Source organism: Crotalus tigris, unplaced genomic scaffold, assembly GCF_016545835.1.
Source record: "Crotalus tigris isolate CLP2741 ecotype Arizona unplaced genomic scaffold, ASM1654583v1 scf7180000019189.1338056, whole genome shotgun sequence".
NCBI lineage: Eukaryota > Metazoa > Chordata > Lepidosauria > Squamata > Viperidae > Crotalus > Crotalus tigris.
Window position 1 is genome coordinate 352,792 of NW_024097425.1, and position 24,157 is coordinate 376,948.

At 40.1% G+C, this 24,157-nt stretch overlaps 2 protein-coding genes across 10 annotated transcripts in view; one reads left to right on the forward strand and one right to left on the reverse strand.

The window, feature by feature from the left end:
• HDAC11 (histone deacetylase 11) lies at nucleotides 1-23,567 on the forward strand. 3 transcript variants are annotated; one of them, XM_039361030.1, is made up of 11 exons: nucleotides 1-751; nucleotides 2,575-2,723; nucleotides 6,534-6,634; nucleotides 8,702-8,818; nucleotides 11,706-11,748; nucleotides 12,511-12,587; nucleotides 13,954-14,016; nucleotides 15,306-15,402; nucleotides 16,636-16,814; nucleotides 17,737-17,922; nucleotides 22,357-22,898. In XM_039361030.1, coding segments are annotated over exons 1-11 (1,089 nt in total). In that variant the 5' UTR covers nucleotides 1-749; the 3' UTR covers nucleotides 22,432-22,898. The 3 variants fall into 3 exon arrangements, with proteins under 3 accessions (XP_039216964.1, XP_039216962.1, XP_039216963.1); XM_039361028.1 differs by lacking the exon at nucleotides 1-751 and adding an exon at nucleotides 885-1,153; XM_039361029.1 differs by lacking the exons at nucleotides 1-751; nucleotides 22,357-22,898 and adding exons at nucleotides 887-1,153; nucleotides 22,905-23,567.
• LOC120315950 (pantothenate kinase 3) overlaps nucleotides 4,446-24,157 on the reverse strand; it is a 44,143-nt gene continuing 24,431 nt past the window's right edge. The window contains exons 7-9 of one of the 7 annotated variants that reach the window (XR_005558827.1): nucleotides 12,484-13,431; nucleotides 12,285-12,404; nucleotides 4,446-6,425 (exon numbers count right to left, since the gene is read on the reverse strand). Coding sequence is in view for 2 of the 7 variants with exons in the window: in XM_039361021.1 (XP_039216955.1) it covers nucleotides 13,180-13,431 (252 nt within the window). In the remaining 5 variants the exon portion in view is untranslated. Of the gene's footprint in view, nucleotides 6,426-9,828; nucleotides 9,874-12,099; nucleotides 13,482-24,157 lie in introns of those variants that run through there. The other 6 variants (XR_005558828.1, XR_005558830.1, XR_005558826.1 and 3 more) reach the window with 6 other exon arrangements.

The window sequence follows — 24,157 nt, forward strand, 5'->3', positions numbered from 1 at the left end:
ACCTTTCTAATAGTTTTCAAAACAGCAGTGATTAGAAATGAGTTAAGTATAGGCTCACCATTGGTCAGTATGATAAGTGCAATTCCATTTTTGCTCCCACCTGTGTACTAATTGCACCCTGATGAACCTGAACAATAACACTAGAGTTGGAAGAGACCTTAATGGTCTTCTAGTAGTTCAACCCCTTGCTCAAGCAGGAGACCTGGCCTGTACCATTTCGGATATGGATGCCGATTTAAACAGAAACTAGCAAAAATTGAATCCTGTTATAATTCAGAGAGTCCAGGTTGTACTAAAATGAGAGGAAAGGGCAGAACAGTCTGTGGGTAACGGGAACTTGCCCTCGAGGATGCTTGAAAATTTTTGATTTATTTAAAGCTAGAGAGTGTAATCCGGAAAAATTCTGTGCGGTCGCTAGAAGTCAAAAAAGACTTGATAGCACATAATTAGAGTGTTCCTACGTAAATAAGCCAATTTTCACAGTGCGAGTTATCCAACATAAGTCGAATTTGGCTGACTCAGTGAACAATAACTCTGGGTTCACACAACCTGCCAACTACGCCACGACGGAACGTCACATCCCGCCTGTGTTTAAGAACGCCGAGGGCAGGGCAAGCAAGATTCAGATAAGGGCAAGTGGCCTCGTTGGAAGAGTCTGAGCGTGCTCAAGGACAACCGGGCATGCTCAGTAGCACCCGGGCAGGACTTTGACACTTCGGGGGCTCGGACGGAGCTTCGCTTAGGGCAGCATGTGAGTTGCAAGAGGGGTGGTGGTGACGCAGGACTTCCCCGGCGAAGGGTTGTTTCTCCCGGGGGAAACGGTGGCTGCGGCAGAGCTGCGCCGCCCGGGGGGACCAAACCGGGGAAGGGGGGCAATGCCAAAGCAGGAGCGCCTTTAAAGCTGCGATGTTGTGGGAGGTGGGAGGAAAGAGAACTGCCCTGAGCGGCGGAGTCCTGTGTCCTTCCCGCGTCGTTCCTCGGAGCGGTTGCTGGGACGGATTTGTGTGCTCTCACAATGGCTGGGTGCGGACGACATGTTGCCCCTGAGGTCGGGTTGCAACTGGAGTCCTGGGCTTGATCGAAACCCATTTACCTACCACCCGGGCGGCAGTTTATACAATATGCTAGTCTTGAGAATCCAGACGCCTTGGAGGTAGTTGTTGGGATGTCTTGGCTCAAGAATGTTTATAAAAATGGCGAGACAGTCTTACCGTCTCACAACTTTCATGGGTTAGGCGTGCACCTGTGTGCGTACCTACGTGTGCACACACGGAAACCCGCGGTAGAGAGGAAAAATGGGAAAGTGAACTGTTCCGACGAGCATAATATTGCAGAATATAGAATAAGAGAGTTAGAAGGGCCCTTGGATGTCTTCTATTCCCCTGCTCAAGCAGGTGACCCTATAATATTTCTGACAAATGGTTGTCCGGTCTCTTCTTTAAAATCTCCAGTGATGGATCCACGACTTCTAAAGACAAGCCATTTCACTAGTTAATTTTTCTCACTGTCAGGAATTTTCTCCTTAATTTTAGATTGGATCTTTCCTTGACCTGATCCCATTCATTGCTTCTTGTCCTGCCCCCAAGTGCTTTGGAGAATAGGTTGACCCCCCTCAGCCCTAATCCATCTCTTTGTTAAACTAGACATCCCCAGTTCCTGCAACTGTTCATTGTGTGTGAAATGTTTACCCCATAGCAATTGAAATAAAAGATACTATTTGATGCAAACAATTTTCTTATATTAATATAGAAGAAATTATATATCCTTGACTTACAACCACAATTGAGCCCAAAAATTCCATTGCTAAGCAAGACAGTTGTTAAATGAACCATGCCTGATTTTATGGCTTTTTTGCCACAGTTGCTAGTGAATCATGCAGTTGTTAAATGAGTTCCCCAATTGACTTTGCTTTTTGGAAGCCACCTGTGAAGGTTGTAAATGGCAAACACATGACACCAGGATACTGCAACCATTGTAAATATATCCCAAGGGCAATTTTGATCACATGACCGTGGCTATGTTGTGACAGTTGCAAGTGCACGGATCCGTTATAAGTCATTTAGTGCTGTTGTAACTTCAAATGGTCATTAAACAAATGGCTATAAATCGAGAACTACCTGTATTTATGTTTGCCATTTTAGAGCAGTCACTTAATTGAAGTGGTATATAAGTCTAAATGCTATTGCTATCCTAACTTTTATACACTAGTGAATTAAAATTCAGTAATTTATTGTTTGGATTTTAATAATTGGTAATTTAATAATTGTAGAAATGCTGTAAAACAATTCTGTATATTTTGGATTTTTAAAATCAGATTTTCTTAAAATATTATCCTTTTGGTTCCTGACCGTAATAAAATTAATTTAATGCATTTAATTATTTTGGCTCATTATTTCTTTCCTGCAATTTGAATAACACCGCTGACTTCTAAAGGAAATTAATGTGATGAATATAAATGACATTCTTAATAAATTTATCAAAACGGTTATGTAATTCAGAAGTATATGTGTAAAATGTGGTTTATTCTCATCTATCAGTATTTTGAATGTCTAATGTTATACTTATTTCTTCAAGGCCTCATAGTACAGAACTATATCAAGATACTCCATCTACATGCTGGCCTATTGTATATTCACCAGACTACAACATTTCCTTTCTTGGCCTGGAGAAACTACATCCATTTGATGCTGGAAAATGGGGGAAAGTAATACATTTCTTGAAAGGTAATAAAAACAAAATAGTGATATAAATGTTGTTGAAAATTAAACTAGTCCTCTGTTAGAGAAGTCAGCTTGCAAAAAAGCAAACAGAAAAATAATTTTTATATCGGATATTTTCAAATAAGAAAATAGGCTATCTTCTTATCTAGATTGTATGATATACAGATCGTCCTTGATTTACAACCATGCATTTAGTCAGTGCTTTTTCTGTAAGAAAAAAGGTGCCGGAACTCACATCTTGTTAACTTTTTATTTAAAAATTTATATATTCAGTTCTTAACATGAATTTAATTTATTAAAGGTTCTACATTTAGGCAAGAAAAACCAAAGGTATAGTATAGGCAGGGATAGGCAACCTTGCCTCTTTTATGACTCGTGGACTTCAACTTCCAGAATTCCTGAGCCAGCCATGCTGGCTCAGGAATTCTGGGAGTTGAAGTCCATGAGTCATAAAAAAGCCAAGGTTGCCTACCCCTGGTATAGGGGGTACCTTGTTCAATAGTAGTAACTGTGACAGGGATCTCAGAGTCCTGGTGGACGATCACTTAGATATGAGCCAGCAGTGTGCTGCAGCTGCCAAAAAAGCCAACACAGTGCTAGACTGCATTAACAGAGGGATAGAATCAAGATCACGTGAAGTATTAATACCACTTTACAATGCCTTGGTAAGGCCACACTTGGAATACTGCATCCAGTTTTGGTCACCACGATGTAAAAAAGATGTTGAGACTCTAGAAAGAGTACAGAGAAGAGCAACAAAGATGATTAGGGGACTGGAGGCTAAAGCATGTAAGGAACGGTTGCTGGAATTGGGTATGTCTAGTTTAATGAAAAGAAGGACGAGGGGGAACATGATAGCAGTGTTCCAATATCTCAGGGGCTGCCAGAAAGAAGAGGGAGTCAAGCTATTTTCCAAAGTGCCTGAAGGAAGGACAAGAAGCAACAGATGGAAACTAACCAAAGAGAGAAGCAACCTAGAACTAAGGAGAAACTTCCTGACAGTTAGAACAATTAACCAGTGGAACAACCTGCCTCCAGAAGCGGTGAATGCTCCAACACTGGAAGTTTTTTAGAAGAAACTGGGCAGCCATTTGTCCGAAATGGTATAGGGTTTCCTGCCTGAGCAGGGGGTTGGATTAGATGACCTTCAAGGTCCCTTCCAACTTTATCATTATTATTATTATTGTTGTTGTTGTTGTATTTAAGGCAAATCCGTCAAAAAAAGGTGCCGGAACACCGTTCTGGTGCGTTCTATGCCAAATAAAGCACTGCATTTAGTGACCAAAGTTATTTGAGAAAGGTAATTTATGTCTGTTTTTCACACTTAAGACAATTGCAGCATCCTCGTGGTCACAGGATCAAAAATTGGATAACTGGTACCGGTTCGTGTTTTTGACAGTTGAAGTTGACCCAGGGGTCATGTGATCCCTTTTTGGCACCTTGTGACAAGCAAAGTCAATGGGGAAGCCAGATTCACCTTACAACTGTGTTACTAACTTAACAACTGCAGTGATTCACTTAACAGCGGTGGAAAGAAAGGTTGTAAAAATGGGGCAAAACTCACTCAATTGTCTTGCTTAGCAACAGAAATTTTGGGCTCAGCTCTGACCATAAGTCAAGGACTACCTGTAAGCACATGAAAGTTTCATCCTCTCCCTGGTATAGAAATCAACTCCTCTAACATTTCCAACAGATGGCCATTGTGTTTAAATACTCCAAAAATAGTTAGGTTTGCCTCTGTTTATTATTTAGAATGTCAGGCTACTTCAATTGTACAATAGTTATATAATTATGAGCTCAGAAAGTGGTGCAAAAAAAAAGGTAGGGAATATATATTTGCAGGCTGTGCACATATTTTTGTTTGCTTCTGTGGCATTCATAAGGGAAAGTAGAGCAGGAAGAACAATAAGAACTTTCTGAGGCTGCGTTTGAGTGGCATTCCTCTGATTTACTGTGAAGGAATGATATATTCATTATAACCATGATGTGCAGCAAGTTACTTTTCAGCCAGTCCAGTTTATAAACGCTGGGCTGATCAAAAGACTGGATTCTGGAACCTTGATACTCACCACCAAGAATCTGGCTAGGTATTCACAACACACTAGGCTAGATTGACTAAATGGAATTGGGAGATTGTGACATAGAGTGTTACGGGAATCCAGATGTTGCTTTAAGTAACCCAATCACATTAAATCATAACGTGGTTTATTTATTTGGGATTAGAGTATCATGTGAACACAGCAACTATATTTTGTATGAACACAGTCTTTAAATAAGACAGTGGTTCTCAACCTTTTTATATGGCGACCCCGGTCATAAGGACGTGACGCGTATGCGCGGTGGCGCCCCATGTGCGGCGGCGCCCCCATGTGCGGCGCGCATGTGCGGTGCCGCCTCATGTGCAGTGTGCATGTGTGCCAGCGGGCCACCCCGGTGTGCAGCACGCATGCGCGGCGGCGCCCCATGTGCAGCGCGCATGCGCGGCAGCGCCCCTGAGGGGAAAAATGGCGGATCGCGTTGTTTGGCGACCCCTGTAAAATGGTCGTTCGACCCCAAATGGGGTCGCGACCCACAGGTTGAGAACCGCTGAAATAAGAGAAGGAAACCTGGTCCATAAATTAGCTTGCTAGTCAACTTAGTTGCCAATATAGCAGTGAACAGAAATTGTATGAAGGGCTGAGACTGAAATTATTCCAGTAAATCCTAAAAGTGAACTTCATACTCCCCTAAATTTCTTTCTATTGTTCCATGACCTCCCAGGTAAGTTAGACTACTGCTTCTTTCTTCCCTAGTCAGCTGTAGGCATCATCTGGGATAAAAATATTTCGATGTTTGTTGAGATATTTGTCTGGGGAAATCTGTGGTATGCATTTGAATTATGATATTTAGGAACCACCATAGGAGTCATTAGAGATCTTCTTCTCTTGGCAGAATCTCAGAGCTGCCCTTGGAGAAGGATCTCCAACCTCATAAGCATTTTCTGGGAAGCTGCAGAAAAATGTCCTGCCAGGAGAATTTCAATATTAGAATAGCCAAAAAGGAGCTGGCAGGACACTGGAGTCATTGAATTTGTAGGATCTTCAGTTTTTCTGGCATGAAGGTCAACCCGTGCTAGTAGATGACCTCATTTTCTCCCATAGACTCAGTGGGAAAGGGCTGTAGGGAAAAACACACCCCACAAGGACTTAAATTGTAGATTGATCTATTGATTTGTACTGCCAAGTTCAAAATGACTCTTGGTGATTCACAGCCATGAAGGTATAAAAGCATAGCATCATAAAATCATCATGAATTAAAAAGACATTAGCTAATTAAATAATCCAAATAGCCCAATCCTCCAAGGATAGCTTGCAAGCCACGTAAGACCCTAAGAATCATCCTTCCTGAATAATTATAGGTGGGAGCTATAGGGATCTTTGGAAGGGGAGTGTTCAAGAGGACAGAGGCAACCAATGTGAACGTCTACCTTTGGTCCCTCTCTCCCCAAAACTAATGGGGAGGATCTGAGGTATTCCCTCCACGAGAAGAATGCATATCACACACATTCCATGTGGGAGAAATGGTCCTTAAAAGTCTCTGGGAATAGAATAATAATGAGCTTTAAAGGATAAAATCAGCTTTTTGAATAGCACATGGAAATCTAAAATACCGGTAGCATCCAAGGTTAGACAGGCTTTTCATCTGATCCCGCACAAGTTTTCTTACCTAAAATGAAAAAAAAAATATATAACAGCTTGGCTTTTAAAGTGCTGAAAAGTGAATCTTACTTGTGTATCATTTATTATCCCTCCCCCATTTTTTTTTTAAATTCAGAAGCAAAGCTAATTACAGATGACTTGATTGTACAGGCTCGAGAGGCCACCGAGGAGGACCTTTTAGTTGTTCACACAAGACATTACTTGAATCGATTAAAGGTACGGTAGCTTCTTCTTCAATGAAACCTTTTGAAAATCTCTCCTCCCTGACATATATTGCATCTCTCTCTCTCTCTCTCTCTCTCTCTCTCTCTCTCTCTCTCTCTCTCTCTCTCTCTCTCCCTCCCTCCCTCTCCCTCTCCCTCTCCTAACTCTAAGATTCTGATCTTCTTAGGCCGGGGGTAGGCAACTTTGGCTCTTTTATGACTCATGGACTTCAACTCCCAGAATTCCTGAGCCAGCATGGCTCAGCTTGGAAACCTCTCCCTTTCCCCTCAGCATGGCTGGCTCAGGAATTCTGGGAATTGAAGTCCACGAGTCATAAAAGAGCCAAGGTTGCCTACCCCTGTCTTAGGGGCTAGAAACAGAAATATAGCAAGTAACATGCATGTACTACCCCTCTTAAATCTCTTGATAAATTGTAGATTAGCATGCAATTTCAAAACATTTTTACAGAGCAGAATTGGCAAGAAACCTATGAAGTGCTCCAAATCACACTGCAGGCAGCAATATATGGCACAATTTGCAGATTAATTTTGGCTACAAGTTATGCAAGATGTTTGAGTGTTGGTTAACTTTTTTTGCATTGCTTATAGAAGCATATATATCAGAAAGTTTTAAAAAGGTATTCTAGATCACATTGTGCTTTTGCCCTACACTGGAAGGTGTCATATCTTTTAAATGCAGCTTAGTTATTTGTTGCCTTGTCCTTTCAGTTGTGCGATTTGCTAAATTAGCTCCATCCAATAGTTGAAATCATTGTCATTATTCATTGCTGCTCAGTACTTTTGCCTTTGCAGAACGCTCTTGCTGTTAAAGTTTTACTTCATCTTTTTTGAAAAAAATATTATTAAACTCAGTGCTTAAATTATCTGATCGTAGCTAGGCATAAGGACACTGTGGATATTAAAGCAAACAGTGTTCTAAGCTCAATAGTCTACATGGAAAAATATTACATAATATAGTCGTGGGCAGATGATTGAATAAGCAGAAGGCAGCTGGTCCTATGGTTCCCCCCCTTATTCTCTTCTTGTGTGGTTTTTTGGATGCTTACCTGCTCGTTGTGTCTCTATATTAGAGGTCCCCAATCTTTTGGGCACCAGGGGCCGGTTCCATGGAGAGAGGCTTTTCTGTGGACCAGAGGGTGTGTGGTTTTGTGTGCTGTCTGCATCTCACAGATGGGGCTTTGCTTATTTGTTTGGACCGGTTGCTGGGATGCCACAGCCTGTTACCGGTCCACAGATCAGGGGTTGGGGACCCTTGCTCTAGATGATAAGGCGGCTCTTTGGAACAAGAGGGGATGCAGGAAAAAAGGGCAAATTATCTCAAATCTGAGAAGGATTTTAAAGCAGAAACTACTACAGGTAACCCTCCAGTTACAACCGTAATGGAGCCCTCCATTATGGTTGTTTGTTGTTACAGTCATAAAAGAGGTTGATCATATGATCATGGGATATTACTTTTCTGTTAAGTGAACACAGCATTCATTAAGCAAATGTGATGGTCATAAGTGTAAGTGTAAAATCACACTGTGGGTGTGATTTTGCTGAAAAGGTGGGGGGGTTTTTCAGGTAGGATGTAACTTAGTGACCGGTCGTAAGTCAAGGACTTCCCTTATAAAAGGAAGGATGGCTGAGAAAAATCAGGAACATAAGTCATCTTCTCAGGTAGCTCTAGAATCCAACCTTAATCTGCTCTTCTTGTTTGCTCATCAGTGTTTAACATGTCTGTAAGAGTTCATGGATGCTTTTTGTGGTGATCTCCTTCGTTGAAATAAAATAAATGCTTTTTCTTTGCATATAGCTATAGTAATAATGTTACATTTGAATTACTACCCATTCTTATTGTGTTAGCCCAGTTTGACTTGATTGGACTTACTTCAGAGTCAGTACGTTTAAATTATGTTGTAAAGGGATCATGTATGCAGGCTACCATTCTAGGAATGCTGATTGGGGATAAATCCCATTGAATTGAATAAGTGGGACTTAGACGTGCATAAATGTATTGACAAAAATTTATCTTCAGTCAAGATTTGAATGTATATTTTTCCTCCTTCTCTTCTTCTAGTGGTCCTTTGTAGTGGCTACAATTACAGAAATCCCTCCAGTCCTTTTTATGCCAAATTTCCTTGTTCAGAGGAAAGTGCTCAGGCCTCTGAGAACCCAAACAGGAGGAACAATAATGGTAAGCATGTCTTGCTTGGTTTCTAAAGCTGAATAAATTTGCACATTGATCTAAGCCAGGGATAGGCAACATTGGCTCTTTTATTACTCGTGGATTTCAGCTCCCAGAATTCCTGAGCCAGCATGGCTCAGCTTGGAAACCTCTCCCTTTCCCCTCAGCATGGCTGGCTCAGGAATTCTGGGAGTTGAAGTCCATGAGTCATAAAAGAGCCAAGGTTGCCTACCCCTGGTCTAAGCACTAAGAAGGAATTGATCGACTTGATGAAATAAGCTCTTTTATAAAACTCAGATCTTGTCCCATCTTAGCTGATACTGCATTCACATGGCAGAGTGACCCATCAGTAACTTCATCATTGCTTTCTCAACTTAATCCAACTTTCCTAAGCTTGCAAGACCCATCGAACCAGAAGTCAACAATAGCTGAATTTGATATGAATTGTTTTTGATTAATTGCATCATGTAAATGCAGCCATTTTAAATATCTGATTGCTAGTGGTTCTCCAAATTTGATCTACTGCCTTATCTTTTTTTTTATAGCAAATGCTAGATTTGGTAGTGTTTCTCTCATAGTTTCTGCAGGTTTGATATTGCGAGAGTCCAAGTTGTTATGTAGTTCTAAATAAAATAGAAATATCATTTGGTAATCATTCCAAGATAAGAGCATGGAGATAGCCATAATTCACAAGGAAACTAAATGAGCATAGGATTACACTTGGATTAGAGAACCAATTTATATCAGATCAGCCACCTCACCTCCATCCAGCCACCTCATTCTCTGTCGTCCCCTTCTTCTATTGCCCTCTATCTTTCCCAACATTAGGCTCTTCTCCAGTGAGTCCTTCCTTCACATTAGGTGGACAAAATACTTGAGTTTCAGCTTCAGGATCTGGCCTTCTAAAGAGCAGTCAGGGTTGATCTCCTCTAGGACTGACCGGTTTGATCGCCTTGCAGTCCAGGGGACTCGCAGGAGTCTTTTCCAGCACCATAGTTCAAAGGCCTCAATTCTTTTGCGCTCAGCCTTTCTTATGGTCCAACTTTCACAGCCATACATTGCAACTGGAAAAACCATCAGATTAAGTAGTTCAGGTTAAAAAGGCAAGCTGTGGGTACCAGCAGCTAAGGACCTGCCTTTGGTGCGTCCCCGTAGACATGCCTTCTGTGCTGTGACACTTGCCTTATGGAACAGTCTTCCTCTCCAAAATTAGATTAGCTCCATCCCTTTTGACATTTGGGAAGGCCCTCAAGACCTGTTTATGTTATCAAGCCTGGAACTCTCAGGGAACTGGACTCATACTTAGATGGTTCCATTGCTGAGCTGGCTATTCTTATCCTCTCTTCACCTAGGGCAGTGGTTCTCAACCTGTGGGTCGGGACCCCATTTGGGGTCGAACGACGATTTCACGGGGTCGCCAAACAATGCAGTCCGCCATTTCCCCCCCCTTTTCCTTAGCTGTGCTACTCCCTTTTATTCTATTGGCTTTTGAAAGCCAATAGAATAGACTCTCTTGAATAGAGTCTAATTCTATTGGCTTTCAAAAGCCAATAGGAATTGTCCAGGCTGTCTCTGCCCTGCTGAGCCCGCCAAAAGTCCCATTCTGCAAATGGTGCTGCACCAGTTGAGTAGTCCTCGACTTACGACCGGTTGAGTAGTCCTCGACTTACGACCGGTTGGGGGTCGCAGCATTAAAAAGGTTGAGAACCACTGACCTAGGGTTTGTATCTGTTTTTTTATAATATTTACTTTTTAAAGTGATATTTATGTATGTTTGTTGTTTTGTATATGTGTTTTTATCTGTTTGCTATGTACCATCCAGAGTCGCCTTTGGTGAAATGGGAGACTATATAAATTTAATAAAATAATTTTGGTATAGTGATAAGGTATCATCTTAAAAACTGGGAGACTGTCAGACCTGTCAGCACTTAAACTTCTAAATAGAAGTGATCCTTGGCTCCATTTTCTGAAAAAGATATAGTTTTATTAGAAGTCAAGTGTACTGCAGTAGTGCATAACCAGAACTGAGAATCACGTGCCAAAATCCCAAAGTTCAACTCTTCCCTCCTTTAACTGCCTCGTTGACTCCCCCCCCCCATGACCAATCAGGTTCAAGCAAGATGTTTTGTGAGTTCAGTTGTAGGTTGGTATGCAGCTGCTTTCTTTTCCCAACTGGGTGACCTTGAGGGAGCATCTAGAGGAGATATAGCAGCTACTTTCGTTTTCCCCCAAGCATTCCCCCTCCCAACTACCCTCCCCAGTGTTCATGGCAGACTGTAACCGCATGGTAGCGAGGCACAAGCAAGTGTAAGATAGCAACTGATAGAGACCATGAGTTCTAGTCCTCCTTTAAGCTTGAAGCCAACTGGTTGAGGTTGGCCCAGTCTTTCTCTCTCAATCCCAGGAAGCAGGAGAAGGCAAGAGCAAACCACTTCCAGAAATCTTGCCAAGAAAACTGCAGAGCCTTTCTAGGCAGTTGCCAATAGTCAAAATTGAGTCAAAGGTGTGAGCATATAGGATTAGAGTTAATATTAAGGCATCAAAGAAGCATGAAAAGAATACCTGTTACGGCCCTCAGAGCTTCGTCTCGTGGGGATGTCCAAAAAATATTGTCTTCTTTTTAATATTTGGAGGTGTTTGGGATGGTTTTATTAAATGAAATAGCACCTTAAATCTTGTAAAAACTTAAGGCACCCATTGAATCCCTTAAAAAGCTCTCGGTTTCTTCCAAAGAAAGCAGATTAATAGAAATTTCACTTTGAAGTTCAAAGCCCCTTGTGTTCTGATTGAGTAAATAGCAAGGGTTTAATTTCACAATGGTGCTTAAATGTTTGCAGAATTCTTTGGGGGTCTACTTTTCACAAGCCAATTCCTATTTTTTCCTCTTTATCTTAAGGCAGGGAAACTGGCCATTGAGCGAGGATGGGCAGTTAATGTTGGTAAGTAGGAGTAGATTTACTTCCTTTATTTACAAACTAATTCTAGACTACAATCTCATTGCCACTTAACTTGCTTACAGCCATCTGGAGTGTGTTTGTGTGTATTTATATGCAGTACTTTTTTTGGAAGAAAAAAGATGCTGGAATTCACATCTTGCTAATCTTTTATTTAAAAAAATTATATATTCAGTTCTTAACATTAATTTAACATTAATTTATTGCATTAAAGGCAAATTTTACACTAAAAATTAAAAAAAGATTTTCCATTCACCAATGATTTTTTAAAATAAAGAAATTATTTATCATTCGCACATAGTCAGTCACTGTACACACACCCACATATCAGTTGTGTAACGAAACATAACGGTCGCCGCCCGCGGCACACGACCGCAGCGCACGACCACACGACCAATCATAAGCTGAGCAGTGCCACAAGCCAAGCAGCGCCATCACAACCAGCGCGGAGGAAGTACGCATGCATCAGACTCAACACACCAGCAGCCCGCATGCACCGTTTTAATGATTTTGCCACCAACCTGCTATGCTCGGCAAGGAGATTCAAGTCCATGTAGACCAAATATCAAATTTTGAAAAGTTACTTTTAAAACTTGGAAAATCCATCGAAAAAAGGTGCCAGAACTCCATTCCGGTGCGTTCTATGACAAAAAACTCACTGTTTATATGCATGTATACACATACATACATACATACATACATACATACATACATACATACATTTCAAATTTGCTACTCTTTTTCCAGGTGGTGGCTTCCATCACTGTTCAAGTGATAGGGGTGGAGGCTTCTGTGCATATGCTGATATCACATTGACTATAAAGGTAAGCAAAAAATTTGATTCTTGATAGAAACTGCAAAATTATGTCTGTCTTAATTTTGTTCTTAGTAATTCAAATAATGAAAATAATTACAGAATTTTTCCTCCTTTCATGGAGATCAGGAAATAATCCTCCTTTAAGGATGTACGTTTCCTGAAGGATTAAATTAACTTTTATATACTTCATTTCTTCCTGCAATATTATCTGATACAACTATCACGTATTTATTTGAGTGTGTTCACAGATCCTGGCTCGTTTTGGTTTAGCATAACCGTGAACTCAGTAATTGTAGTATAAAACCTGTTTTTGATTTAGAATTATGTATGAACTAAGCCAGCATAACTTGATCAACAAATGTGGTGGAAACCAAATTTTGCAACATGGGTTAAGTTTTTGAGTGTACTTATGATTAAGACTGAATGGTTTTATTGGTAAGTGAAGGAGCCAGAGCTAGTAACACAAAAGTTCCCCTCCCAAATCCTGTACAGAATCCAACAAAAAAGCCCACACAGCTCAGCAAGGACGATTGAGGCAGTACCTATGACCAAACCTGCTCGGTTAAGGTCATGCCTGTTTCTCTTTTGTTGTTCAGTTGTTAAGTCATGTCCAACTCTTCGCGACCCCATAGACCACAGCACACCAGGCCTCCTTTGGCCTCCACTGTTTCCCAGAGTTTGCCCGAAATCATGTTCATTCTGTCAGTGACTCTGTCTAACCATCTCCTCCTCCTCCACCGTCCCCTTCTCCTTTTGCCTTCAATCTTTCCCAGCATCAGAGTCTTTTTCAGTGAGTTCTCTCTTCTCATTTGGTGGCCAAAGTAGTTCAGCTTCAGCTTCAGCTTCAGCATCTGTCCTTCCAAAGAACAGACAGGGTTTCCTTTAGGATGTTTCTCTTTAGCTTTTTACAAAGAATTAGGAATTGGGTAAAGAGATGAGAAGAAACACTTATATTTATAGAGTTTACACAAAACATTGTTCATGTATTTAGAGTATTTGGAACTTAACACAGTATATCAAAAGAAAGGAGCTGCAGCTTACAAACCATCATTGAAAGATTAATGCAACAAACTAAGCTTATCAATGTTAGCTTAGCAGGATGTGTGAACTAGATTCTTGACTAGATGATTCGGATGTTGCTTTTTCCCTGTGTGGGTGTTTTATGGATGAAAAGAAGTAAATTTCAGTGTAAACTCTTTGAAATGTTGGGAGTGTTTTCAAATGGATATTCTGCATTATGGTGCTAAAATAAATAACTCATGATATATGCCTTATATGACATAATTCTTTAAAAGGTTCTTAGCTTGTGCAAAATGTATGTTTTCATTTTGAAATTTCTTTCCTATTTTAATTTATTTTGCTCTATTTCTCAGTTTTTATTTGAAAGAGTAGAAGGAGTTTCAAGGGCAACAATTATAGACTTGGATGCACATCAGGTGAGTGGGTGTGGCCTACTGGGTGGCAGTGGATGTAGTGGGTGTGGCCTACTGGGTAGGCATGGCCAGCTCTACATCATTCGCGTCAAAGGTGCCTGTGGGGGCCTGGGCAGGAGTGGGACAGATCTGAGGGTCTCTGGCAGAAGGTGGTAGGACCAGGGCAAGCACCAAGGCATGGTCCATTCCTCACAAAGGATGACACCTCCCCAGCATGCACCCAGGGGGCGGGGCCAATGTGGCAGGGGCTGGTTCCTCGCTGTTTCTAGACGGCCTTGTGGAGCTAAACTGAATGCGTTTCAGCATAGATGGCCACCACAAAATTGTACATTGGCTCCCGGCCGGCCTGGGCCAGGGCCAAGGCAGCGGGGGCCATTCCCTCAGTTTCCAGGATGGCTTCGTGGGCCACATGAAACCACTTCACGGGCCGCATCCAGCCCCCGGGCCTTGTGTTTGACATGTCTGGACTAGAGAGTGCGTGGTTTTGTGTGCTACCTGCACCTCACGGATGGGGCTTTGCTTGTTTGTGTAGCCCGGTTGCTGGCATGCCACGGCCTGGTACCGGTTCATGGACCGGGGGTTGAAGAACCCTGAACTAGGCAATTGGGACCAGAATTGGAGTTGCTAAGCAATGCTATGATAAAATACAATGTCATGTGATAGGTCTTTTAGTGATGGCTATTCTGGCACTCCCAGCTGCCATCATTAAGCAAATTGTTGTGAAGCAAGGACTTCTGCAAGCTTCCCCATTGATTTTGCTTGTCAGAAACCGGTAAAGGTTGCAGATGGTGGTTGTGTGCCCCCAGGATGCTTGAATTGCTGGAACTCCAAGGTCACAAATTTGAAAAGTGGCTGAGTGAGTTATCACTAAGTGAAGATCACCTATAATTGTCATCTTCATGGAACTTAAAAACTGTAGACATTGAGTAAAAATGATCTTACAAAAGGATGAGAAGAAGAAATCCAAGATGGAAGAGCAGTAGTTCCCTATGCTTTGCCAGATTCATATTTGGAAAAAGTGCTATATGTGACTACAGGCCTGCACATAGAAGCTGAACTAATATTGCCTTACAAATTCAAAATTATTAGAGTTAAGAATTCAGAGTTCAGAGGAATCTTATAATTGCTGCTTACTGTAATTGATCTTGATATCAGTAACATTCCTACACAATCACATTCTGTTTTATCACGATAAACTGCTGTGAAGTTGTTTTAACCCATATATTAAAAAAAAGAATCAAAGAGGAAATGATTTGGCCTAATTAATGGGTTTTTATTATTTTTACTTTTAGGGAAATGGACATGAAAGAGACTTCTTGGAAGACAGAAGAGTATATATTATGGATGTTTACAACAGGTATATTTATCCAGGAGATGGACTTGCTAAACGTAAGTAGACAGTGTTTTTGAAATTAATATGATCTAATTAGTACAATCTAATTTGTAATCATGAAATTATTACACTCAGAATTTAATATTGCTCCCTGAAGAATGAAAACCAGCATTATAATTTAAGACTGCAAGCCTAGTAAAGTTTACTGCAATTGGTGAGGATTACTTCTAAGTAAATTCTGTAGGATTACACGGTAAATGTTTAGAAACCTATACCACAATATATCTGAATAAAACCCCAAATCCCATTCAAAGAATAAACTATTAATGTTTACTTGTAAGAAAAAAAGAAATAGGGGAAACATGATAGTAGTGTTCCAGTATCTGACGGGCTGCCACAAGGCAGACGGGCTCAGGTGTTCACCAGAACACCAGAGGGAAGGACGAGAAACAATGGTTGGAAACTGATCAAAGAGAGAAGCAACCTGGAATTAAGGAGAAACTTCCTGACAGTGAGGACAATCAACCAGTGGAACAGCTTACCCCCAGAAATTGTGGGCACTCCATCACTGGAATTTTTATGAAGAGACTAGACCAGTGATGGCGAATCTTTTAGAGACCGAGTGCCCAAACTGCAACCCAAAACCCACTTATGCATTGTCGGGTGCCGGGTGGGTGGGCCCATTGGATGGGTGTGGCCCATTGGGTGGATGTGGCTGCGATGGTAACAGCAGACTGGGTGTGACTAAAAAGTTCAATCAATCAATTCCAACTTTATGAGATCTTTTTTTTTCCTGTGAGAAATGAAATTGATTGATTGAATCTTTTTTTTTTTTTGCACACGGCGGCAGAAGCCTAAAGCGAAAAGGTTTTATAAAACCCAGCTGAAGGCCTAGGACTGGGGCGACAGCACGCGTGCCCACAGAGAGGACTCTGAGTGCCACCTCTGGCACCCGTGCCATAGGTTCGCCACCACTGGACTAGACAATCACCTGTCTGAGATGGTGTAGATTCTCCTGCTTGAGCTGGGGGCTGGACTAGAAGACCTCCAAGGTCCCTTCCAGCTCTATTCTATTCTATTCTATTCTATTCTATTCTATTCTATTCTATTCTATTCTATTCTATTCTATTCTATTCTTCAAAGAGAGATTATTTGTATTATTTTAAAACAGTTTCCTCCTAGATGTATCTAAATAGATGTGTATCCTAAATATCAAAAGCTGATTTTTCTATCCTTGTTTCTCATTTTTCCCACCCCTTTTAATTGTATATAATCCTTGTAATTATTAGGAGCCATAAAACGGAGAGTTGAATTGGACTGGGGTACAGAAGACACTGAATACCTTCAAAAAGTAAAAACTCACGTGGAAGGCGCACTGAATGAAATGAGACCAGACATCATTATCTATAATGCTGGAACTGATATTTTGGATGGTGATCCTCTGGGGGGCTTAGCTATTTCGCCTGAGGTTTGTAGATCACAACATATTTGTTTCCAAAAATACAGTAGGATACGGTACCTTGTCAATATCTGAGCTATGGTGATCAGCTCATTATTTATTCTGATATCCCGGCACAGCCCTACTTCATCTCCTGATTTAATCTCATTTTTATAGTTCCTTTTCTTTGCTTCTGCTCTCAACTCCTGAATGTTTTTATGTTGCGTTATTTACTACATGCCCCATCAGTTATTGACTGCGACTGCTCAAATTTTATTCCAGAAATATTATGAGAGTATGGGAACATAAGCAGGTATATTGTCTGCAACTCTTTAAAGCAGCTATATCTTTTCCCCAGGATCCACACTTATCCTTTGTGGTTAATACACAGTCTTGTGGGAAAATGCAATTGGTTTAAGAAGTTACAGAAAGGCACAAGATTTGTGTTGCTGCATGCTTTAATTTGGATGTTATTCTCAGAATTCTGGTGATTTTCTTACTGCTTTGCCTGGAACGGTTCTGGGGGGGAAAATTCTCACTGCTAGCATTTGTTATCTGTCAAATATATTTTTTTACAAAGAAGTGAGATCCTATCTGCTTGATACAGAGAGAATTAAAAAAAAATGCTGAACATTTCATGTCAGATCTGATGTGATGCATCCTTATTGTCTCAATCATGCACCTCATGTAGCTGCTGAAAGGACATATTTTGATGCACTGAATGCAGCAATTCAAGAATTCATTCTCAACTATGTCCTTGGTTGATCAGCCCTTAGGTTTTTTTAACGGTAAATGGCTCAAAAATGGTCACAGCTGGTCACTGTAATGTTTAATTCACAAAAGAGTTTGGTGTAAAACACATGCAATATTGTAAAACTATGACCTGTACAGTTTATTGATTTTAGGAAATCCAGCATTTGCTATTTCAACTTTTGCTATTGCAACTTTCCAGGGCATTATCAAAAGAGACGAAATTGTGTTCAGAGCTGCTCGAAAGCACAGAATCCCTATCCTGATGGTGACATCTGGGGGCTACCAGAAGCGGACTGCACGGATTATTGCCGATTCTCTCCTCAATTTGCACCACCTTGGGTTGATTGACCATGAGCTTGCAGCTTGGGAGTCTGGAACCACTGAGGTAGAGCTAATGAGCAAGGACCGTAAGGAAGATCATCTGGCCTCTCAGTAAAGGAGGAGAATTTGGGATCTCTACATAATACACAATTATAATTGTTTAATATTTAAACCATGAGATGAACAATATCCCAAGTTCTCATAGAATTAATATACACTAATAAAGACAGATACTTACTAGTATCCTACTTGCTTTCCAGGGACAACCTCATGAGGGTTGTCACCACAACTTCTTCTAGTTCTTTTAAATGCTGTTTTATGAACTTAACACTGCCCTAACATCTGGAATGGGTTAGACTTGCTCTGGTCTGAGTAAAGAAATGAGCAGTACATTTTTTTACCTCACATAATCTGGCTCTTCAAATAGGATTTGCATTGTTTAAGAGAGGCAAGGATTTCTGCGAGTGGTTGAAGGAACATTTTTGAACGCTAGAACAGAATAATGGAAATGTGAACATAATGCAAAGAAAACTGAATGTTTATATATATGCCCGTGTGTGCGTGTAGCATTGTAACATCTTCCAATTATTTTTAAATAGAATTCTAGCGGGAAAATGGAAAAAATTAAATTCTTTATCAGAAAGGGAAGCCACTATGAGTATATTTTTGATCATCTGTAATGTGATTATAATTCAAAACTACAGGCAAGAATAGTGTGGCATTGCTAAATTCAAATCTATTTGTTTTTCCCACTCTTTCCAGAAGTATATAACAGAATAATGATCTGTTTATTTTTCACTGAAAGTTTAGGATTATATGCACTAAAAATAACACAAGTAAATGGAAGAATTTATCATTGATCTAAAGTGCAATGCTAAGTAGTGCATCAATTGTAACAAAATGTATAAACTGACCTGAATGAAGTAATTTGCTCCAGATTTAACAGCAAAAAGATAAAACAATTCCTAACACTTTTTCTAAACTGGTGCCTATCAAAATTGCATGACTGAGTCATACTTGTTTGATAAAATCAAATTTCAGTGTCGTAATATTCAGCTATTATCTTTGATTATAGATCTCATTGATAATAACATTATTTCTTTATAATGGTACCACTTTATGAATTCTGAAGCCTAGGAAAACTATACATATAAAGTAAGAATTTAAATATTTTTGTGTTCACTCACATTTCTAGAAAGTGTATAGATTTTTTGAGAGGGATAGGACATACAATAGTTTCTTTTTAATTGGCAGAAAGCTATACTATGTAAACATTTAATGTAAGTGCTTTCTTTAAAATGGTGCAACCCTTATCATTCAGAAGTATTTTTTTTTTTTTTGAAGTAGTAGTTCCTAAGAAGGAAAAACTAGTCTCTAGTCTCAGGAACTTTTATTACTGGAGACAATGGTCAGAAAATGAGAAGCAATGGGGATTGATTTGTATTTATGTCTACATGTTCTACAGAACTTAAAGGCTCCTCCTGTGGTACACAAAATAATGCTGTAAATTAATAAAAAAAATTATAGGAAAGGCAGTGGAGTGCCAAAGGATGTCAATTCTCAGTGTTTGCCAGATTCTATATATCATCACTGAAATTGAAATACAGTAAAAGCAGACATGGTGCAGATTCTAATGTATTCCACACTCCAAATAAGCTATATAGGAATTCTTTGTAAATGAAAATTATAGTAATTAGGTGCTTAGTTAAACATGTGCCAGTGTGTCCCGAAGAAAAGGTAAACCTATTACATAAAAATCAACCTGCCATAAATTTACTAAGAGCCATAGTGGCGCAGAATGCAGTATTGCCAACTAACTTCGTTGACTGCCAGAAGTTCGATCCCGACCAGCTCAAGGTTGACTCAGCTTTCCATCTTTCCTAGGTGGGTAAAAAGAGGACGCAGGTTGTTGGGGGCCATATGCTGACTCTGTAAACCCACTTAGAGAGGGTTGTAAAGCACTATGAAGTGGTATATAAGTCCAAGTGCTATTGTTATTGCTATCTTAAAGTTGGAGTGTATAGTGGGAAACAGGTGTCTTGTGATTGAACATATCACCATAACAGCCACTCATGCATTCTATGAAATTACCTGCAATGCTTTTGAAATTGCCAATAAATCCACTAGCCTCCAAAACAGTGGTGGCGAACCTATGGCACGGGTGCCAGAGGCGGCACTCAGAGCCCTCTCTGTGGGCACGCGCGCCATCACCCCAGTCCTAGGCCTTCAGCTGGGTTTTATAAAACCTTTTTGCTTTAGGCCTCTGCAGCATGTGCAAAAAAAAAGGTTCAATCAATCAGTCAATTTCAACTCCCGGGAAAAAAAAAGATCTTGCAAAGTTGGAATTGATTGATTGAACTTTTTAGTACCACCCAGTCTGCCGTTACCACTGCAGCCACGCCCACCTAATGGGCCACACCTTTCCAACTGTCCACACCCAGCCAATGGGCCACACCCACCCGGCACCCGACGATGCATAAGTGGGTTTTGGGTTGCAGTTTGGGCACTTGGTTTCTAAAAGGTTCGCCATCACCGCTCTAAAGATGGCCTGTTCCTGAAATACAAAATCAAATACATTCCGGTGCATTCATTTACTGTAAGCGTCATTGTGCTAAATTAGCTGTTTTGTTGAATAAGCAACACTGCAACTGAAATGCATCCTTTGGTAACGAAATACCCAGGTTGAAGTTCATAGATAACAGTGCTTACTTATAGGATGGTAATGCAATGTCAGTATATTTCAAGAGTTAGAATAAATGGCTTGCTGGGTTTGAGAAATAATGTAATAGAACAACTCAAACTGAGTTAATATTAATTCTCAATCAAAGGTACGTTGTTATAGAAAGAACTCAAATGTGCTAGGAATTATTTTCATTTAAGTAAATTTGATGCTCTGGGTTAATATTAAATGGCAATATTATCTTTTTAAAAAGCACTTTCATCTAGTGTTTAAAACACTTAAATACTGAGATGTATTTTTGACATTGCCTAATGTATTTTAGAATTGTTATATGAAATAATTTTTACCGTGTTTACATTTGTATTAATTTCAATCACTGTAATATGTACTAAATGTGATCAGTTTAATTTTATTTATGGATAAAATTAAAATATTGTCATTTTTTTCTCATCTTCCTTACTTTTTCAAACATGCACAATAATTGCAGTCACAGTTTTTATAATGGGGTTTCTATTTAGAAATGTTTTCAAGAGTTTAATACTAATTTTTTGGGCTTTAAGTCTGTGTATGCTTATTAGGATATAAATTCCCATTAAATCTCCAAGGCGTTACTTCTACTGTAAATACATTGTCATTCATGGACAGAGAACTTACTGTCTTCAAATGATTTCGTGTTTTGTGTGTTTGTGTGTGCTGACAATCCAGCAAATGGCCCTCAAAAAAAAAATCTCCTAGACTGATTCAGTCACAGGATGATCATGACAGCTGGGCATTGATGAACATATTTCAATCATATTTCAAACATCAGGCAATACACCTAGCAGAGGAGTTTTTTCTATTTTTCAGATCGCATAGTAATTTATAGGTAAAAGTATGTTGAATTGGGACTAAAAATGGATTGAAACAAATGAAGATGAGTAATAATGTTTGTCCAACTATAGTTAAATCCTTACATTCCGTGCTAGCTTAAGTTTCTGAACAGTTTCAATGGCAGGCCCAGGTATTGACATAGTTAAATTTCACAAATGTGTGTTCCTCAACAAGTTTCCAGCTGTCCCTTAAGCTGTCCAGAAAGCTTTTGTGTATGTTTTGTCCTTCTATCTGTCTTTAAAACTGTCTTTTTCATGAAATCTTTGGATCATCCCCTTAATTACTACGCATCTAACCATGCAATGGGGAATTTCCAGTCCTCACACCTAATTTGGTCTGCTTGTCTTTTCCATCTGGTTAACCAGGGTTTAATTTTGCCTTACAATAACTCCTGGGATTAATCAAATACATATTATCAATGTTTGTAGAAATATATGTTCCCTTGAACAATAGAACCCAGTGTTTACCGTACATGTAATCCTTAATCTACAACCACAATTGGGTCCATAATTTCTGTTGCTAAGTAAGGCGGGTTTTGAGTCACATTAGATTATACAATCTTTTTTACCATGGTGGTTAAGTGAATTACTGCAGTTCTTCAGTGAAGTATATGGTCGTTAAGTGGCTTCTTCCACTGACTTTGCTTGTCAGAAACTAACTGGGAAGGTTGTAAATGGCGATCACAGATCACATGATCTGGTGATGCTGCAACCATCAGGCCATTTGAATTTCGAACACATGACCATGGGGATGCTGTGATGATCATAAATGCAAGCACTAGTCATAAATTTCATTTTTCAGTGCTGCTGCAACTTTGAGCAGTCACTAAACGAACCGTTGTAAGTTGAGGACTACCTGTATAGAAATACTCCAGCTGGAAGCTAATTTATTCTGCACTTCTTTCATGGAGCTTAGACAATTAAATCATTTTTTATTTCTATGGTATAGGTCCATTATAAGGACACCTCCCACTTCCCACTTGGGGCCACCAGCTACTTAAGGGAAGGCTGCAGGCAGATATGAATACAATAGCATCTTCCCAAAGCTGGGCCATCACTCCTTCAGGAGGCAGTGAGTCTCATAGTTTAAGTGCTTTGCATTGAGAAATGTCTTTTCTTTTTCTTCTGAACCTACCTTCTTTACATTTCCCTGGGTCCCACAATTTCTGTTGTGGGAAAGGTAGAAGAATCTTTGCCAGTTTGTCTCATTTAACACCTTATCCTCTACATCTCTATCGCTTTACATAGCACAGGTATACACGCATACTGAAGCATGCAATAGTCAAGCATTGCACGAATAAAAAGTTTTGTCTTGCAAACAAGTGGACACAATAATACTTTTAAAACATGAAATGTCTGAGATACAAAGAAGGTCAAAACATCTCAACTGGGCCGGCATTCCGTCTGGAAATCCAAAAGAAAGACAATGCTTCTGTGTTCTGTATCTATTTGTACATAAATCTACATAATTGTTTTATGACACATTTGTTGTTTTAGACATAAAAGACCCTTCGACTGAATCTTGCAGCATCTCCACCTAAGAAAACTTGCACCAAGATGGAACAGGAACAGCTGAGAGGACCCCCAAATACTGCCTTTATCTGACATGTTCCATCAATAAAGTTACTTCTCTTACTCATTTGGCTATGCTCTGGGCCTGGTTCTTAGCACTGACACATTATTTCCCATGCAAGGAAATAAGCAAGTCAACCTGTCTTGCACTTGTCCTAAGGAGTTATTATATATATATATGCGAAGTATCTGGGGGTGCCCTTGAAAAATATCTGGAAACTTCTATTTGGTTCAAAATATACAGCCCATGTGGTTTTGTGCAAATCTAGATTTGCATGTGTTACATCTCTTCCAAGAGCTGCATTGGTTGCTGACTTGCTTCCAGGTCCACTTCAAGGTGCTGGTTGTCATTTTTAAAATCCTAAGTGGCCTGGAGGCAGGTGATTTCAAAGACCATATTTTCCCATTTACATCTACCAAACACACCCACCAGAGTGGGAAGGCAGGGGATGTTACAGGTTCTCTTTCGAGGTCCATCTAGTGCAGGGGTCTTCAAATTTGGCCCTTTTATGACTTAATAATAATAATAATAAAGTTGGAAGGGACCTTGGAGGTCATCTGGTCCAACACCCTGCTCAGGCAGGAAACCCTATATCATTTCAAACAAATGGCTGTCCAGTCTCTTCTTAAAAACTTCCAGTGTTGGAGCATTCACCACTTCTGGAGGCAGGTTGTTCCACTGGTTAATTGTTCTAACTGTCAGGAAGTTTCTCCTTAGTTCTAGGTTGCTTCTCTCCTTGGTTAGTTTCCATCCGTTGCTTCTTGTCCTGCCTTCAGGTGCTTTGGAGAATAGCTTGACTCCTTCTTCTTTGTGGCAGCCCCTGAGATATTGGAACACTGTTATGTCCCCCCTCGTCCTTCTCTTCATTAAACTAGACACACCCAATTCTAGCAGCCTTTCCTTATATGTTTTAGCCTCAGTCCCCTAATCATCTTTGCTGCTCTTCTCTGTACTTTTTTACATCGTGGTGACCAAAACTGAATGCATATTCCAAGTATGGCCTTGTAAAGTGATATTAATACTTCACATGATCTTGATTCTATCCCTGTTAATACAGAGGAATTAATTAATTAGTTAATGGTTGAGGAATTCTGGGAGTTGAAATCCACAAGTCATAAAAGGGCCAAGTTTGAAAACCCCTGATCTAGTGGGACAAAGAAGGGTCTTCTCTGTAGTG

Bases quoted from the DNA above. Each gene is read 5' to 3' on its own strand.
- HDAC11 (XM_039361028.1), top strand. From the start codon at position 1,035: ATGTTGCCCCTGAGGTCGGGTTGCAACTGGAGTCCTGGGCTTGATCGA. The intron at 11,749-12,510 runs GTAAGTAGGAGT...CTCTTTTTCCAG, and splicing joins AGGATGGGCAGTTAATGTTG to GTGGTGGCTTCCATCACTGT. The intron at 14,017-15,305 runs GTGAGTGGGTGT...TTTTACTTTTAG, and splicing joins TAGACTTGGATGCACATCAG to GGAAATGGACATGAAAGAGA.